The sequence below is a fragment of the Barbatula barbatula genome, assembly GCF_947034865.1.
Source record: "Barbatula barbatula genome assembly, chromosome: 23".
NCBI lineage: Eukaryota > Metazoa > Chordata > Actinopteri > Cypriniformes > Nemacheilidae > Barbatula > Barbatula barbatula.
The window spans coordinates 13,340,771-13,357,187 of record NC_136786.1 but is presented as its reverse complement, the minus strand read 5'-3'; the positions used below and the strand labels follow the sequence as shown (position 1 = coordinate 13,357,187).

Sequence of the window (16,417 nt, the reverse complement as noted above, 5' to 3'; positions counted from 1 at the left end):
CTTTCTTGTTCTCTCCGTGCATCAGCGTGTGCAGTGACGCTGTAGCGTACTTCCTGACCCTGACATCAGAGAGCCACCGTGAGGCCTGGACTAACCTGCTGCTGCTCTTCCTTACCAAAGTGCTCAAGATCAGTGATGAAAGAGTGAGTGTCCGATTCACCACTAAAGGAAGAATCACCCCAAATATAAAGGATCATTCACACGAATCCAACAAATGCCATTTATGGGATCAATGTGAATGTCAATTTAGAATGTTGATGTTTGTTGGGTCCGTATGAATCATTCAAACGCTGTTATCAAATGCTCATCCTCATGTTATTCAAAACACACAATTTTATAATCTATGAAACACAATAGGAACTTTTCATTTTTATTCATATAGCGGATGAATATTTTTTGTTCAAAATGAAATCGAAATAACACTTTTGGTTATTCATTATGTCTACAGTATGCAAAGGTTAATACACTACACAGAATCTGTCAGTAAATCGGTAAATAGATTAAGGTTGTGTTTGGTTTAATGGAGAAAATGTTTAATACATATAATACATGTTTCGTCGAAATCTCCTCCGTGGTTTAACTCGAACAGTCTCTCTGTACCGTCCTCTAAGGTGTTTAATCCTACAGTAAACATATTCATACAGATGATTAATGATCATTCTTTTATAATCTGGCTCAGTTACAGCACTAATGCATCACAGAGTAAGCCGTAGTGACAATAGCGTGACTTCCTGTGAATGAAATCAATTACGAGCGTGCACCTGTCTAATACAATTACACCAGGCCATGCGGCTAGAAAATGTAAATGAATTAAAATCTGTGTGCCTCTTTCCTCTGCAGTTCAAGGCTCATGCGTCCCGATACTACCCTCTGCTGTGTGAAATTATGCAGTTTGATCTGATCCCAGAACTGCGGGCCGTGCTGCGCAAGTTCTTCCTGCGCATCGGATTGGTGTTCCAGATCACACAGTGTTCGGAACCAGTTCAGGGATCTGCCACCCAGACTTCCAGTGATGCCTAGAAGCAGCGGCGTCTGCCTCTCTTTTCATCTGCTGTCTGAAAAACTGTTGAATGTGATCTCACGCGACCGAGAGTAGAGACTTTGTGAATGATGGTACTAAAATCAACCCGCCCGCCCGCCCATCCGGGGCCTGTTCTGGACAACCAACCTATCCCAGTTCAGCAACCGTGCCCCACTGGTCAGATGACTAGGCCTTGTACAATAGGATGATATTATGTTAAACACGAGGATGCTGAATATCGCTACTGCTATTCAAACGCTTGACCTTTGAGAACGTCGAAAGGTCCAAATGTATTTCAAAAAGTGTCTTGGCATTATAGTTTGGAAAAATACGAAGAGGTTCGTAGTTAAGCGAACGCTTGATGCGTAGTTCAAAAGATGGCGTTTCGAAAGCGAATCTGATTTTTTTCGTTTGGTTTGTTTGTTTGCACCGCTAATGGCTAACATTAGCATGGATAACTACTCGGAAGAAACTAGTTGTACAGAATTCCAGCTTTGTAATATAATCTCACAACACTAGATTTTGTTTTGTTTCTCGGAATTTGCTGCACTTGTTTTCTCGATCAAATGCACTGGAGATTTTTACTTTTGTGATAAATTATTGAACTATGCCATCTTTCCCTCCATAACTGTCCAGCTAGAGATTTCTAATACGATATAAGTGGATTAGTTCGATGACTCCATTTTATATATGCTGACACTTTTTTAATTAAACGTTGAGAGCGACTGGGATCCTTCAAACTGAAGAAAACTGGAACTTTGAAACGGAGGGCGACATAAATGTGACCTGCATCTGAATCACTGTATGAAGTTAAGCCTCACTCTACGTGTATAAATTTTTAAAAAGTTAATATATTTAAAATCTTGTCTTTGGTTTTGGGGGTGGGTTGTATTGTATAGAAATTAATGATAGCTGCGCTTTAAAATTGATGATGGCTGATGGACCTAAAGCATTCCTGGTTAGTGAGGGTGAACTGTAATGGTACAGCCCTGTAAAGTTTTCTATATGGAAATAAAATGATCTGTACAACTCTATACGACACTTGTTATCATCACAATATATTCATTGTGTCTAAATGTTATACTTTGTGCTTATGTCCTGCTGAAATGAAACTTAAAACACGACTTGGAAAATTACTAAAATATTTATTAGTAAGATGCAATTACATATGCTTGTTTCTTTTTTAGTCATCAGCTTATATACCTATACATAAAATCCATCTTCACACATGATCGTATTTTGACTCGTACTCCCTTCTCTGACTGGAGGGCACATGCTCAAACACTTAGAAAACTACAGACTCAATTTACTGCTAAAAAAGTGCAATATCTCATTCACAATATAAAACGCCCGAACCCCCTTAAAAAACACGATAGAACATTATAAATGTTCACCTCTAGCTTTCTATAATAAATTATCTGACAACAACCATGTAAACTTTGACTGTCCATAAGAATTTTCAGTTCAAGTGTCTTCACATTGAGATTAAACACGGTAGGTGGACGGTCCTTCCCAATCCTGACTTGCATGGGTTCGGCTGGATGGCCTGCGACCTCCAATGAATCTCTTCAGTGTATCTGAGGAGCTGGGGCGTAACCAGGACTCCGTGGCAATGGTTTCTATGGAAACACGCCTGTTGTGAGGAGGAAGAGGAGTCTGTGACCATAGCTCCTCCCCTTCGTCGGCTGATGCATCCCCTGAAAGCACAAACGATTACAGTTAACAAACATGCACATACAAAGTCACTTGAATACTACAATTAGGCAACTAGATTCTAAATGTGTCTGTCGTATTGAAGTTTTGTATTGGACACCAGCAAATCGATGATAAATCTGAGATTAAGAGTTCCTGACCTGATCTCCAGTCATGTTCTCTCATGTTATCCAGCGATGTCATCTTGTTCTTCACGCGTTCCCTCAGCTTCTCTATTTCCGTGCTGGAAAGCGAGTGCAGAGATTGGCGGTCAGGTCCGCTGTCAGGTCGAATGTACCGGCTCATGTCCTAAAGACAGGCAAAACCATAGTAACCGCAAATGAACCATGACTTTGTCAATTATAATTAATCTGCCCAAAAAACATGCTTACTACACTTTACTCAAATAAAACCAGGGTGATTTTCTTAAGAATTAAAAGAAAGCTAAAGACCTTTCCTAACTCGTGAAGCCAGAGTTTTTTATCAAACAAATACTTGCATCATTGATGTGCGGCTTCCCAACTGCCAGTCTCATTCGGGCAGAATCTCTTCTAGCTCTCTGATCCGTCCGGGACTGTAAAAACAAAGACTCGCTGCTGGGGTCTGTGAAGAAACAAATGGATGTTATTTACAACGGACAAATACTCTTATGCGGACGTCCCTCTCCAGAGATGTACGTTGGGAATTATTTCTCCAGCTCTGGCATGTTTGCTTCGAGCAATCCGAGCTTTGATATACAATAAACTGACATGAAATGTTTTAGTGCCTGCCGGTCTCTCTGGGATGGCACTGAGGACAGGCGTTCTCTTAACCTCAGACTCGCTCTCTGCTGTGTGGCATTCATAGCTGTCACTCTGGCTGTCATCTACTCGATGTTTGGCAGAAAGTCCCTGATGGAACCGACAGCTGCTGTCTGACTGCAGTGTCACGCACTTTCTGCTCTTCCAACCGAACACAAGTGCAGGTGCACACCTCTCTATCGGGATGTGGACAACTCTGTCCATACTTTTTATTCCTTATCCTAGATCGCTCTTATCCACAATCTAGTGCACGCTTCCTGCTGTCTCCTACTTGCACTCGCGAGTAAAAAAAGCTTTTACTACAATCATGACTCATCGGTTGGCAGATTTAGTCATACGGGTGAGTAAACGGGTTTTGGTTTTAGGGGGACTTACCGATAAAAGCACTCTCTGAATTTAACAGCAAGTATCTGCCTGCGTCCTCTGCCGAGCTTTTCCTCTAGGGAAATAAACACATCAACAAAGACGTCGAGTCAATAACCAGAGGTGTCAGAGAGCGCTAACAGAGCGCAGATACCCTTTAAGGGCTCGCGAAAATGGGTCACGCAAATATGGAGTTGTGATCTTTTCCAGTTCATGTGTGCGCACTAGGCAATCCGCTCACCGGCTCAGGATGCTGTTGACCTGAAGACACCGCGTCAAAGTAACCTGCCCGGAGCAATACAAGAGTGAGTGCACAAACAGGTCATAAATGGATGTGCATGTGTGTGAAGAGAGAAAGAGAGAATAGCTGTTATAAAATAGGCTTTGACTAAGACTAAGGTCTTAGCAACCAATGATCATTTACTTCTTTTTTGTGCCATTAAGCGTCATTTATGGGAAATATATCCCACATACTGACCAGCAGGTCTTGCTCTCCTCAGGTTGTAGATGGTTCGCTGTTGCTGTCGTAGCAGAGCCTGCTGCTGGATATCTAGACTGTGATCGTCGATGGGAGGTTCAGGATATACCTGCCGTACCTCCTCCCGTGATGTAGAGTCTGATACACACATCCAAGAGCATAGAGTCAGTCACACACATCACACAATGGAGGATCCAAATTATTTTAGTCTATCTGTTCATTCGGGTTTGTGCTCTGTCGTGGCCCATTTGAACCATGTAGCAGAGAGAGAGAGGGGAAACAGAAAATAGCTCCAGGAGACCCGTGAAGCGTGAAATAGAGAGTGCGATAAAGCAAGGGAACAGAGCCAGCTGCTGAGTCATGGTTTTCAGAAATCTTCCTCATTTCTCTCCTGCTGTGGGGTATGATGACTGATACGATCGCTCTCCCCATGGGGTGGCCAGATGGAGGGAGAGAGAGAGCTGAGGAGAAAGTTAAGAGTGCTCCTAATGAAGGTTAAAGACACTACACTAAAAACAGATTAGCTTTTAAAGCTACATTAGTGTCAGGTCACAAAAGATTTGAATTTACATTTAGGAACATAGCAGATGCATCAGTGCTGTGAATTGAAATAAGGTTACGGTTTTTTATGTACTTTTATGTTAATTCCGTTTTTAAACAGTAGAACAGATTTTCATTCTTTGCCCTTTTTTGGCTCGTGTGTTTATACAGTTGTGGAAACGATTTAGAGACCGTTCCGAATTTTCATTTAATCAGCATTTCTAGATGTATTGTGGCCAGTCCAGTGTTTGTTGAATTTCGACAAAATCAAACCTCGGGAGTCATCCAACAGCTATGTGAAGACTGACAGCCGGACATTAAAACTGATAAAAATAACATAAAACATATTTCTGAACTTTCCTAGGAACAAATACTGTCGTATCGCTTAAAAGTTAATAAGAACTTGTTTTCTTTGCAGTATTTGAGGACTGAAAAAATATTATATATATAATATAATATATATAGTTTGGTTCCAAAAAATCTTTTTTTTAAATCATGTTTTACATTTCTTTTTTTGTTTTAATTGTGTTAGTTAGCTGTATTTTATGAGTTATTGTGGCTCAAATCAAAACAAAACAACTACAGTTTGATTAATATTCATTGGAATACACAATAAAAAACATTATTGTATCTCAATTTGGAACCAAGATCTTCTAAAAAAAATAGTTTTGACCTGTTTCAATTTTCTGCAAATAAATGCAAACAGAAAAACTATTTTTATTTCAGATATGGGAGAAATAATATTTTAATAATTTTACCTAAACACATACATAGAAAAAGTAAATTCAGACAAACTGATTTTTTCCCGGCTGTATGGCATCTATGATGATTATAGTATCTCGTTCAGCTGTCTCTACACTAAAGTGAGAGCGCAGGAAAGATCACATATAGCTTAACTTTATCAGTGCAAAACAACTGAGGCTCAACTCATTGAGCCTGGTGATAAAGTCAGACTTTAATATATTTAGACAGCAGATGGTCGCAGCGTGTATAACAGGATAAGAGAAAAGCTGAAACAGGATACTGTTGGCTGTGGTACATGTGCAGTAAATAAAGGGCTGGTGAATAACATTTTTGAACCCATTCCATATTATGAGTTTATATAATAAAACTTGTGTGGGACATTAAAGAGTTTAATTCGATGAGATCTGACAAGTCTTAACAAACTTGCGTGTCACCTCTGTACTTCAGCCGGTTAAACTCGTGTAGGTTCTGCATGTTGACCGCTGCAGTGGTGTGTGAAGCTGGTCTTCTGATAGGCACCTGTTTGTGTAATCTTGCCATCTCAAACTCATCCTCTGGAGGGCGCTCTCTTTGCCTGTTCAATAGGAGTGCATAACAAACAAATACTCTATTTTAAAACCATAATGTTGAAGAGATGATAATACACAGCTGAGATCATGTGTCATTATACGTAATTTGTTGATAAATGTACCTAGTGGAAGATGGGTTGTCATTTCTAGTGGGTGGCATTAGCTGACTCTCCATACGCCTTTGTTCATTCCGCAGCTGTCTGCGCAAGGCTGAAAGCTCCCTGATCACTGTCCTCTTTTCTTCTAAAACACAAAATATACAGTTCAGATTTGTACCTTCATAGCTGAAATCCTCAGAGAGAGACAGACCGCATACGAGTTACCTGAGGCCCTGATCTCGTTCCTGCGAGCGGGCACTGGAGGAGAATGTGGTGCTGACATGGACCGTGCCTGATTGAAATTAAAAACACTCCGTCAAACAATATGATACTTTGACTTCTTTTATGCTTTCATTATATAATTGAACAAATTCAAAGCAAGCTTTACGACAGCAGCACAAGTACATGATTATATTTTAGTTTGTTTGAGTGTGAGGCAGACTCACAGACAGACTTTCAGCAGACCGGTGGCTCTCCACCGATGGAGGTCTTGGCACCTGCTGGCGAAGTTTCTTCTGCAAGGCTGGCAGGGGTGGTGATGGTGCCCTGTGAACCTTTTCAGTGTTAAAATAATCGACACAACTTTAGTCAGCCGTTTAGTTCGAGAGTGGTGATATCACAGCTCCACAAAATGGTTATCCATCACCTCTTCTTCTACTGTCTGCTGTTCTTGCTCTTGTCTCTTCCTCAATGCTTCATTTTCTCTCTCTTCTGCTTCTTTTCTCTTTCTTTCTGCTTCTTCTCGACGCTCTTCGGCCAGTCTGATCAATTCCTCGTTTTTGGCATTTTGCTGTAAAGAGGGTGAGAAAAGATACACTGCCTGTGACCTAATTTGCATCCATTATCTAACCAGGACTTTATGTTTGACCCCTATGCTTTACCATAGAGAGATCATCTTTTATCAGGATATGTTTTGGATTCAGACAGCAAAACTGCTATTCACCTCTTTCTCCTTCTGCCGTTTCCTCTCCTGCTCTTCCTCATACTCCCTCTGGATCCGAGCTTGTTGTTCGGCCAATCGTCTCTCTTCCTTTTCTTCCTCGAGCCTGTTGCGCTCCCTCTCTTCCACCTCTTTTTTTCGTTTTTCCTCGATCTGTTTACGTCAAATGTGATAAAGACAGTTAATGTGTAAAACCACAGATTCAATTAGATTAAATAAGGCAAGTGTACCTGTTGTCTTAAATAATCTTTGTATATTTCCTGCTCGTGTATCTGCTGTGGAGATGGTAGTTCATTGAAAAGGTTTCCCCGGGCGTGCAGTGGTGGCTGAACTGAAGAAAAACCTGTAGGCTCTACAGAGACGGAGCACCATTTTAAAAATGATTGAAGCTGGCGTCCCTAAACCTGTCCCTAAAACTGTTTATTCATGTTTTTAAAGTTGTATAGAATCGACAATATATTTTTTACTATATAAAACTTAAATACTACAGTGGGTCTGTGGACAGAAATGTTTTACACTTACGTACAGTTGCAAATCATCAGAAGTTCTGTTTGTTTCTGTATCATATTTAAAGGGACAGTTCACCCAAAAATGAAAATTCTGTCTTCATTTACTCACCCTTGAGTTGTTCCTAATCTACATAATGTAAAACAACGAGACAGATATTTGGAAGAATGCTTGTAACCAAACAGTTCTTGGCCACCACTGACTACCATAGTAGGAAAAATGCTTTCCTACATTTTTCAAAATATCTTCTTTTGTGTTCAACAGAACAAAGACTGCAAGTTTTCCTACTATGGAAGTCAATGGGGTCCAAGAACTGTTTGGTTTTAAGAGTTCTTTCAAATATTTTCTCTGTGTTCATCAGAACAAAGAAATGTATACAGATTTGGAACTTGAGGGCGAGTAAATAAAGACAGAGTTTTCATTGACATTTACAATGAGCTAAATATAAATTCTGTGTCCAGGGTTACTTGTTGGTCACCTTTCCTAGGAGCCGCTGTATTACGGGTCACCCTGCCTCCAGAATCATACGCTTCTACGTTTGTCTTATGCATTTGTTTCAAATCACCTGCAAATACGGAAATAACAACATTGATTCGATTTCCCACATACTTTCCCAATCAGTATGACATTATAGTGCCTTTAAAAGGTTATATATGATATACAGTATATATAAAATTTGTATCAGACACACTGTATTTCAATATCAATTCCCTCATTGCATCATGCATTGCACAAAGGCTTTATTAAATTACGCAGTTTGCAGTAGAGTGTGAATCGTGAGTAAAGTGATTTGAATAAAGTGTAAATTCAGATTGAGTACTGATGAGGTTTCCTTGATCGTCTCTCAGAGGAGCTCCTCCTCCAGCTCTACCCCAGGGCTCGAAGGCCTTCATCTCTGCTTCAATCTTAGCTTCATACACCTCTTTCTCCAGCTTCTCACGATGTCGTCTTGCTTGCCGTTCTTGAATCTGCGCTCCAGAATCATGAAATATTAAAAACTGTGCTTGTAAAAATGGTGCGCGCTCATGTTGTGATCAGACTTTTTTTTTTTAAAAGCGCTAAAACAGGAAGATTTTCAGATTCCCACCTTAAACTAACCCTAATCTCCCTTTACCTTAGGAAAGTGTGAATTCCACTCTGATCTCTGCCTGTCAAACTCCTGTCGAAATTCCTGCTAAACTCAACATGAATTCAGTTTCGTGTGAATTCAAACAATGCATTGCACTTTTCTAACTACTGCAGACTCGATGATCTTGCAACCAGGCAGTTTCATAAATATCTCTCAAGCTACAAGCGCAGAGTCAAAGCTCCCCTGGGAAGTAGGATAATCAAATCTGTTCCCTTCTAAGCCACTCATCTGTGTCTACTGTCATTACAGTATAAAGATATCATCCTCCGTCCCACTGCACACTGGTCATTACACTTAAGTTTGAAAACGGTATAGTAGAACACTGCAGAATTATATGTAGGAATGAGTGATTTCTGATGGGAAATGCCGTAGACAAGGATGTTGATTTTGATAATCGTATATGTGTGTCTCAGTGGGTACCTGCTGCTTGAGGGCTTCTTGGTGGTTAAGAGCTCTGTCCTTTTGTTGCTGGAACCCCTCAGGACATGCTGGTCCTGAAGGAGTGGCGTCAGCCCGGATGCTCAGCCTGAAGTTAGAGAAAGATCAATGTTTAAAATGATTTACAGGAACAGTTCACCCCAATGAAATAAATCTGTTATTTTTATTATAACTAAATCTAATACACTAAAAAATGTTGAGAAGAAATGACCCAATACGGATAGTTTTGCAACCCATGGTTGACTCAAATATGGACAAATCCTAACATGAGTCTTGTGCAAAGTGTTCTGATTATGAAGGGTTTACATTTTTTTATTTAGAATTTACAAATTAAAATCTGAATGGGTGAAAATCGTAAATGATCATTTTGACTTGAAGCCTGTGATTTCTTTACTTACAGAGGTGCAAACCTTACTTATTGAAAAATATAACAGCATTCTTTGTTATTTGTGGAAATAGGCGTCCCCTGCTGGTCAAAACGTTCCTTTGCTAAATGACTTGCAGTAGGAACTCATGCACCCCAGCTCAAACGCGATGTAGTTGTTCTGTCTTTAAATAATACAATTAAATATAACAAAAAATGTCATATAGCAGTTTGTTGACAGTAAATGTGCTGCCTTCTTTCAATACTGTGAGGTGCAAATGACTGGATTTAATAATCATGAAGGACACACATGAAAAAAGAGATTCCTTCACAGACAACAGTAAAACTAGGTGCCTACTGTGTGAGAGAGGGAGCCTGCAGGATGGGCCATTGTGCTTCTGGAGAGATGTTTGGTTGGTGACCTAGTGCTGCTCCATCTAACACACAGATCCAACATAAATATGTAACAAACACTGAGCATTACATCTGTAACAGACAATTTGACATTATTTCAAATGATATAAAACGACACTCACAGTTAGACAAATGAGGGTCTACAGGGTTTCTAGCTCCATAGTGATAATACACATTATCATAAGGAGACCTATACATTTCTGAGATGTAGGGAACCACTGGAGGCCGCACACCTGTAACTCTGACATCACAGAATGCAAACACTTCATTAAAGGGGTCATATGGCGCGAATACGTGTTTTTCTGTGTCTGTGGTGTGTTATAAGTGGCCCGTGTATGTATTAGACACGTAAAATTGCAAACGTTAAAGTGTCGGAACAAAAGATGCATTCTATCGAAAAGTGAATGCTCACCTAGACACCCCTACAAATCTACATCAGTTTTTGCTATGATTTGACTAAGACCACCCAAATATAAATGCGAGTAAGGTGGGCGTACCTGTCAGTACAATTTGGAACTTGATGTTCCAAATATGGTAAGAGGCTTTACATTTCTGTCACACACTTGCAGTATACGACCAATCACTACGCACTGGTTAACTTGCCAATCATAGCACACCTCGCTTTTCAGAGCGATGAGCTTTGTAAAACATCAGCGTATTTGAGAGAGGCGGGGCAAAGAGTAGATTCAAACATACACGGTATGTGGAAAATACATCGTTTTTGAACCTTAAATCGTGTTTATTGCATTACATCTAAAACAAACGATAATATTCGTTTCAGCTGTCTCATATGACTCCTTTAACCCCAAAAATCAACATTTGTACACCACTATATATAAGGATAGGATTTGAACCCAGGCGTCTTTGATCATTTAACAAAAGATTTACCAACAACTCTAATTCTAGTCTATACAAATCTTATAACATACAGATCTTTACAAACCTGGGAGCCACGACATCCCCCATAGTGCCTCTGTGATAGTCTTTATCGATGTGCATACCATTAACCAGACCTGCACCAATCTCCATGCCAGAGGCATTAGCCAGCCGGCTCAAAACAGTGCTGTTGTCCAAAGTTGGAGACTGAAATGCAACACAAGGCCTCTCGGGGGGTATTCTCTCTTCAGGTGCTTGTGGAGGTCTCTGATCCTTGGGCCGCCTGGCAGAGTCAGCCCTGAGGACCTCCAGGCCCACCTCTGGCTGGTAGTGTACATCCCTGCTTTTGCCCTCGTATGCCCGTGGCACGGCACCAAACTGTTTGATTCGGTCTGGCTGTGGGAAACAAGGTGAGATTACTGAAAATACTATATTTCACATGCATGATTTATCAATCCCATGGTCTAAAATCTTTACCTGTTTTTCCGGATCAATAACCCCTGTCGCAGCCACTCTTAACTCTAGCTCCTTCTCTCTGCAGTTGAATTTAGACATGTCATGATAGTCATGGTAATATTTCAGGTCTTAATTCAATATATTCCTACAACTAGTATTTAAAAAAAGATGGTTATCACCTCCTTTTGTTGTTTTGTTGTTCAGCTATTTGTTGCAGAAGGTCCTCTCTATACCGTTCCTTCCTCCTCCGAGAGGCCTCGCCCCCTTCAGCAGCACCTGAATTAACAGCCAATCACAGTTCAGACATCCCAATACATTTTCACACACATATCCAAGTCCGATTTGACCAAATGCTCCTTGTCTTACCAATGATGAGTCCTGTAGAAAACGTGCTCATGTTCTGCTCATTTACATATCTGCGCTGAGATGCAGTCAGTGCCTGTAGACTACATTAAAATCACACAAAAGCAAAAATGAATGAATAAATAAAGCAGTGTCTTATACGAAACACACCCTGATCTCCGCAGCGCTGCCTGGCTAAATCACCACGTAACTCACATCACATAAAGTCTGGCTGAAGAGCCATTAGATGCTTTGAAACGGCATCAACACAGATCAATACAATCTCACTGATAGAATGAGCCATAAATCCAGACGATCCAGAAAACTCAGCGCTTTTTGTCTCAATGCTGTTAATACTCTTCAATGATGTCAACGCAGATAGCCCTGTGGTTAGTGCACAGACATGTAGTGGCAGTACACTTGTGACCCGACCCGATTTCAATTTCCATCTCGAGCAAAATTTGCCCTCTCCCCTGTCTCTAAATCCAACGCCTTCCTGTCTGATCCCCAATGTCCTATGGTCTTTCAAAAAAACTCTTCAATGATACAAACACTGATACTGTAGCAGGGGTTTCTTTCCACAAAACTATATGAAATGTAAATAAAGACTTAAGTTTTATAAAGCGCAAGCAGACTCAATACACAAATAACAGACTTTATGACAACAGACAGGTGATGGCCACTTGAACTATTTGGTTCACTGCAGCTTTTCATATTTTTCACAAAGATTGCCTTTTAAACCTAATTACTTTAATTCCAGATAATTCACTAAATGCTCGGGATGAATTGTTGTTAATGTCTGACTACTCTCTCCTTCAAAGTCATCTCCATTAACTCAGTCAATAAGCTACACGAGTGCACGGAAATGCATGAATGAACAATTTTGCCCAATCTACTTTCTAACTTTGCTTACACTTGGCTTTGAAATTAAAGACTTGATTTTATTTATTTCATGTTACCTATGGATTTCCTCACGAAACTGTTGCAATGAATTTAAATATAAAACATAATTCAGTAACCTAAAACATGGTCATAACAAACATTTGTGTTCCTTGCAAAAGAAATTGAACAAATATTAACATTAAAAAATGTTTGCATTCTCTGCCGAAATAAATATTCAAAATTATTTTCAGTTTTTCTGAATTTACTATTCATAGGCAATTCTGTGTTTAGGTAAAATGGTCATTTTTGTTTAATTCTGTGAACTACTAACAATATTTACACCAAATTATACACAAAAATATTGTTTCTGTTTGCATTTATTTGCAGAAACGAAAAACTGGAGAAACAAGTAAAAAATAATAATTTTTCAGAACTCAAATACTGCAAAGAAAACAAGTTTATATTCACTTTTAAGCAATATGCTAGTTATACGTTTTTAAGAAAAGTATAACATTTATTTTTTTATGTTAAAACCTCTATTATTATCACAGTTTATAAGCGTCTTGTAATGCTGTTAGTCTTTCACATTGCTGTTGGATGACTTCACTGTATGTCACTCCTGAGGTTTGATTTTGTTGAAATTCAACAGGATGGGAATGACCAAAATTGTCTCTTAATTTTTTCTGTGGCTGTATTCACGATTTGATATGGAAGTCCCTCAGGAGAATATTACTATCATCATGTTTCTCCAAATATAAATCTATCAACTTCTAAATGGCACAAGAATAAACATTAAAGCATATTAGCTATAATTGTAGGCACCAAAATTAACATGTAGCATTAACTATAAGAGGCACCTGTGTGATCTGTTATCAGGTTTTCCATCTCTCCTGGCTACATCTGTGTCTTCATGGATGTTTCTCATCCTCTCCTTCTCCACAAGCTCCACCTGGTCCTCCTCAGAACTGGTGTGATCCCTGTAGTGCTCGTGTGGTCGTCCCAAGCTATCTGTCCTTTCTAACCGGTGTCTCCGAGGTCTCGATCTTGAATGCACTTCGGAAACAGGCTTGGTTTTAGTGGCAACATCCCTTCTTAAAGATGCAACGTATTCCGGGCTCAGGCTTCCCCTCTGTGCTTGTACCTCTGGAGAAACTGTATGTTTTGGAGTAACAGAGCCAAAACCATCTCTCTCTATGGCCTGAGAGAAACATATAAACATACACATCACATAATCAGTTTGAATAAGTTGACTTTGTAAATAAATCATATTTCTTTAAGTTTTGCAATAAATATGACTCTCACGTATGGAGTAGTCGAATGTTTCACTGTTCTCTGTGTTCCATGCCCTCTAAGAAACAGATTGTATTCTTTTTTTCTTTCATTTTGTAACTTTTCCTGGGTAGAAAAACAATTATATTGTATTGATTATTATTATTATGTTTGTGGAAATCAAAAATTTCAATTGCATTCTAAAACAGGACTGCAGTCCAGTAATATACTGGTTGCTATTAGATACATTATCAACTTCAAGTTAGTAACAAGTCTTAACAAATCGTTTTTGGGGGACTGCCTCAGAGAGACGGATTAAACAGAGTTATTTTGGCAGTAAATGGAGAATATGCTACAGCCGATGTCTGCTGCGTCTGCAAGCAGATTCACAACCACAGCAGACACAGTTACCTTCGCAGACTTGTGTTCTCTTATGGGAAGAGACAGCATGTGAGACTGTGGAAGTGGATGGGCAATACTCCGATTCTTTTTCTAAGGAGAAAATGTTAAAGAAATATCACAAAGATGTCAGGTCATCTGTAATGTAGGAAAGCGATACAATGTTCAGGCAAACATTACGATGAACATTACATCCTGATTCAATCTGAGTCAATTAGTTTAGAATCTGAACCTCGGACATAAAACGTCGGTAATCGAGACGCAACTCTTCTTTTAGCTTCTGCTTCTTTTTTTCATACTCTTCTCCCAAAGGTAAGCTGAGACCAGAACTCTCTTCTGCAAAAAAAGCAGGAAACAATATGAAAACTCCGACCTCATAACACAAATAATATGATATTGACACGAAACGTAACAAATCACTTCATTTATTACAATTCTTTAAGAATAAGGGATCAAACTTGCCTTTGGTCTGTTTGGCTTGTGAAGGTTGTGTTTTGTAAGCAGGTTTGATGTCCTCCTTGTCTTGGTTTTTGTCATTAACACGTGTCTATAAAACAATATATTAATGGTCAAAGAACTATAAAAGCATCATGACACGTTTCAATACAGTCAAACACAACAGCAACACTGTGAGAAATAAAGCTTACCTTCATTTCCATGTAAGGTGCTTCTTCCAACGTGGCTTTTCTTTCCTCCATAAAGTTGCTGATGTTGCCATTCATATTTTCTCGAACCAGAAAAGCTCTAGACAGCAAAGAATCAAGTACGCGGAGATAATATTTAATTATAATAGCAACACAAGGCAGGGAACTGCATATGCTGCTCGCTGGGCATTGAAATGAAGAAAGACTTGAGAGGAGGCGGCGATGTAGAGAATGAGGACTGCAGGCGCTGGCAGGCGCAGGTTGTTAGGCAACAACTCAACACAACACACGCATCTCAACCTCCCACAGTAACATAATGGCTGTTTCAAAACGTAGTCGGCTGCCCGACTGGAAGTGTGTTTTTAAACAATACAGGCTCGTTTCGAGTCATCTGCTATTTTGAGTCAATAACAGTATAGCAGTATAACACACACCAACCATTAACTTAGCTGTACGATCGGTCGGTTGATCTTGAAAATCTTGCCAGTCCAGAATTTCACCTGAAACGTTTAGTCTTAGCTTTTAGAGGTTTTCAAATGTCAATAATTCGAGCTAGTTTGTATTTAATGTTTTACTGTGATGGAACTGCTAATGCCTTTTAAAAGTTGTACTTACAGCTGACAATATTACTTTTTTCAAAATAAAGGTCCCACCAAAAACTAGCCTGGCAACCATATATATTCCGCTGCAAGTGCTGTTTACAACAGTGACAGTAAATGCATAATGTATAACTAATTACATTCAAGCAACAGCTATTATAGAATATGATTGATTGCTATTCATAAATGTTTTAAACAGATGAAAATAAAAAGCGAAAGTCTACATAAAGTAAATAAAAACAAAAGTCCAAAAGTAAGGTTGCCGATAGAATGGAAATACGAAGTAATACGAATGTAGAATGGGGCGAAATGAAATGTTTGGGCGCTTAAGTTCTCACAGCTCAAAGGAGTAGGCTCAAGAATGAATGAATGAATGAATGAATGAATTAATTTTGCAGGCTTCCGGCTCACACTTTGCACAAGGAGCGTGCGCAAGACAAGAAAGCCCATGACAGAATGTTATGCTTGGTATAAACCAGCAGATGGCACAAACAACAAATAAAAACAGCAAGGACGCAGAGGCACAACATGTAAACATGTATGCCATATTTTAGCTAGCATTTTCAGCAGAAATGTTTACATATAAACGTTTTGTAACGTATTAACAACATTTTAACACTCTAAATATTGTAAGACCTGTGGTAGTAATATTACAGAAGAACAAATGTGGTTTTGTGTTAATGCCACTTATAAATTGAACACGTGCAATTTATACAGTAGGTCAGTACGGGTCTCTTTAATCTATATAATATTTATAATTATAGTTTTATTCAAAGAGCATGTACTGTAAATCCTTATTTTATTCATATGAATACATAATAACTCGTGTCGAGTCTTTTCATTGGATCTTCTC

General features: G+C 39.2%; 2 protein-coding genes across 8 annotated transcripts in view; one reads left to right on the top strand and one right to left on the bottom strand.

The window, feature by feature from the left end:
- The window catches only part of arfgef1 (ADP-ribosylation factor guanine nucleotide-exchange factor 1 (brefeldin A-inhibited)), a 46,391-nt gene extending 44,205 nt beyond the window's left edge, over positions 1 to 2,186 (top strand). For 2 of the 3 annotated variants that reach the window (XM_079488076.1, XM_079488078.1), the window contains 2 exons: positions 26 to 143; positions 841 to 2,186. In XM_079488076.1, the coding sequence (XP_079344202.1) occupies positions 26 to 143; positions 841 to 1,020 (298 nt within the window). In that variant the 3' untranslated portion in view covers positions 1,021 to 2,186. The remainder of the gene's footprint in view (positions 1 to 25; positions 144 to 840) is intronic. The other variant, XM_079488077.1, reaches the window with a different exon arrangement.
- Positions 2,149 to 15,931, bottom strand: cspp1a (centrosome and spindle pole associated protein 1a). 5 transcript variants are annotated; one of them, XM_079488093.1, is made up of 30 exons: positions 15,581 to 15,619; positions 15,404 to 15,465; positions 14,969 to 15,065; positions 14,784 to 14,868; positions 14,554 to 14,657; positions 14,334 to 14,414; positions 13,956 to 14,048; positions 13,511 to 13,851; positions 11,796 to 11,875; positions 11,609 to 11,705; positions 11,451 to 11,508; positions 11,041 to 11,369; positions 10,220 to 10,338; positions 10,042 to 10,120; positions 9,302 to 9,407; positions 8,573 to 8,720; positions 8,231 to 8,317; positions 7,476 to 7,597; positions 7,249 to 7,398; positions 6,952 to 7,095; positions 6,752 to 6,859; positions 6,531 to 6,597; positions 6,330 to 6,450; positions 6,073 to 6,212; positions 4,355 to 4,492; positions 4,118 to 4,161; positions 3,889 to 3,952; positions 3,213 to 3,316; positions 2,875 to 3,022; positions 2,149 to 2,718 (listed from the first exon to the last, which is right to left on the bottom strand). In XM_079488093.1, the coding sequence occupies exons 3-30, from the start codon at positions 15,041 to 15,043 to the stop codon at positions 2,507 to 2,509; spliced, it is 3,444 nt and encodes a 1,147-aa protein (XP_079344219.1). In that variant the 5' UTR covers positions 15,044 to 15,065; positions 15,404 to 15,465; positions 15,581 to 15,619; the 3' UTR covers positions 2,149 to 2,506. The 5 variants fall into 5 exon arrangements, with proteins under 5 accessions (XP_079344219.1, XP_079344217.1, XP_079344220.1 ...); XM_079488091.1 differs by having other exon boundaries at positions 15,404 to 15,616; XM_079488094.1 differs by having other exon boundaries at positions 6,330 to 6,447; positions 15,404 to 15,616.
- Between the last annotated feature and the right edge of the window lie 486 nt (positions 15,932 to 16,417).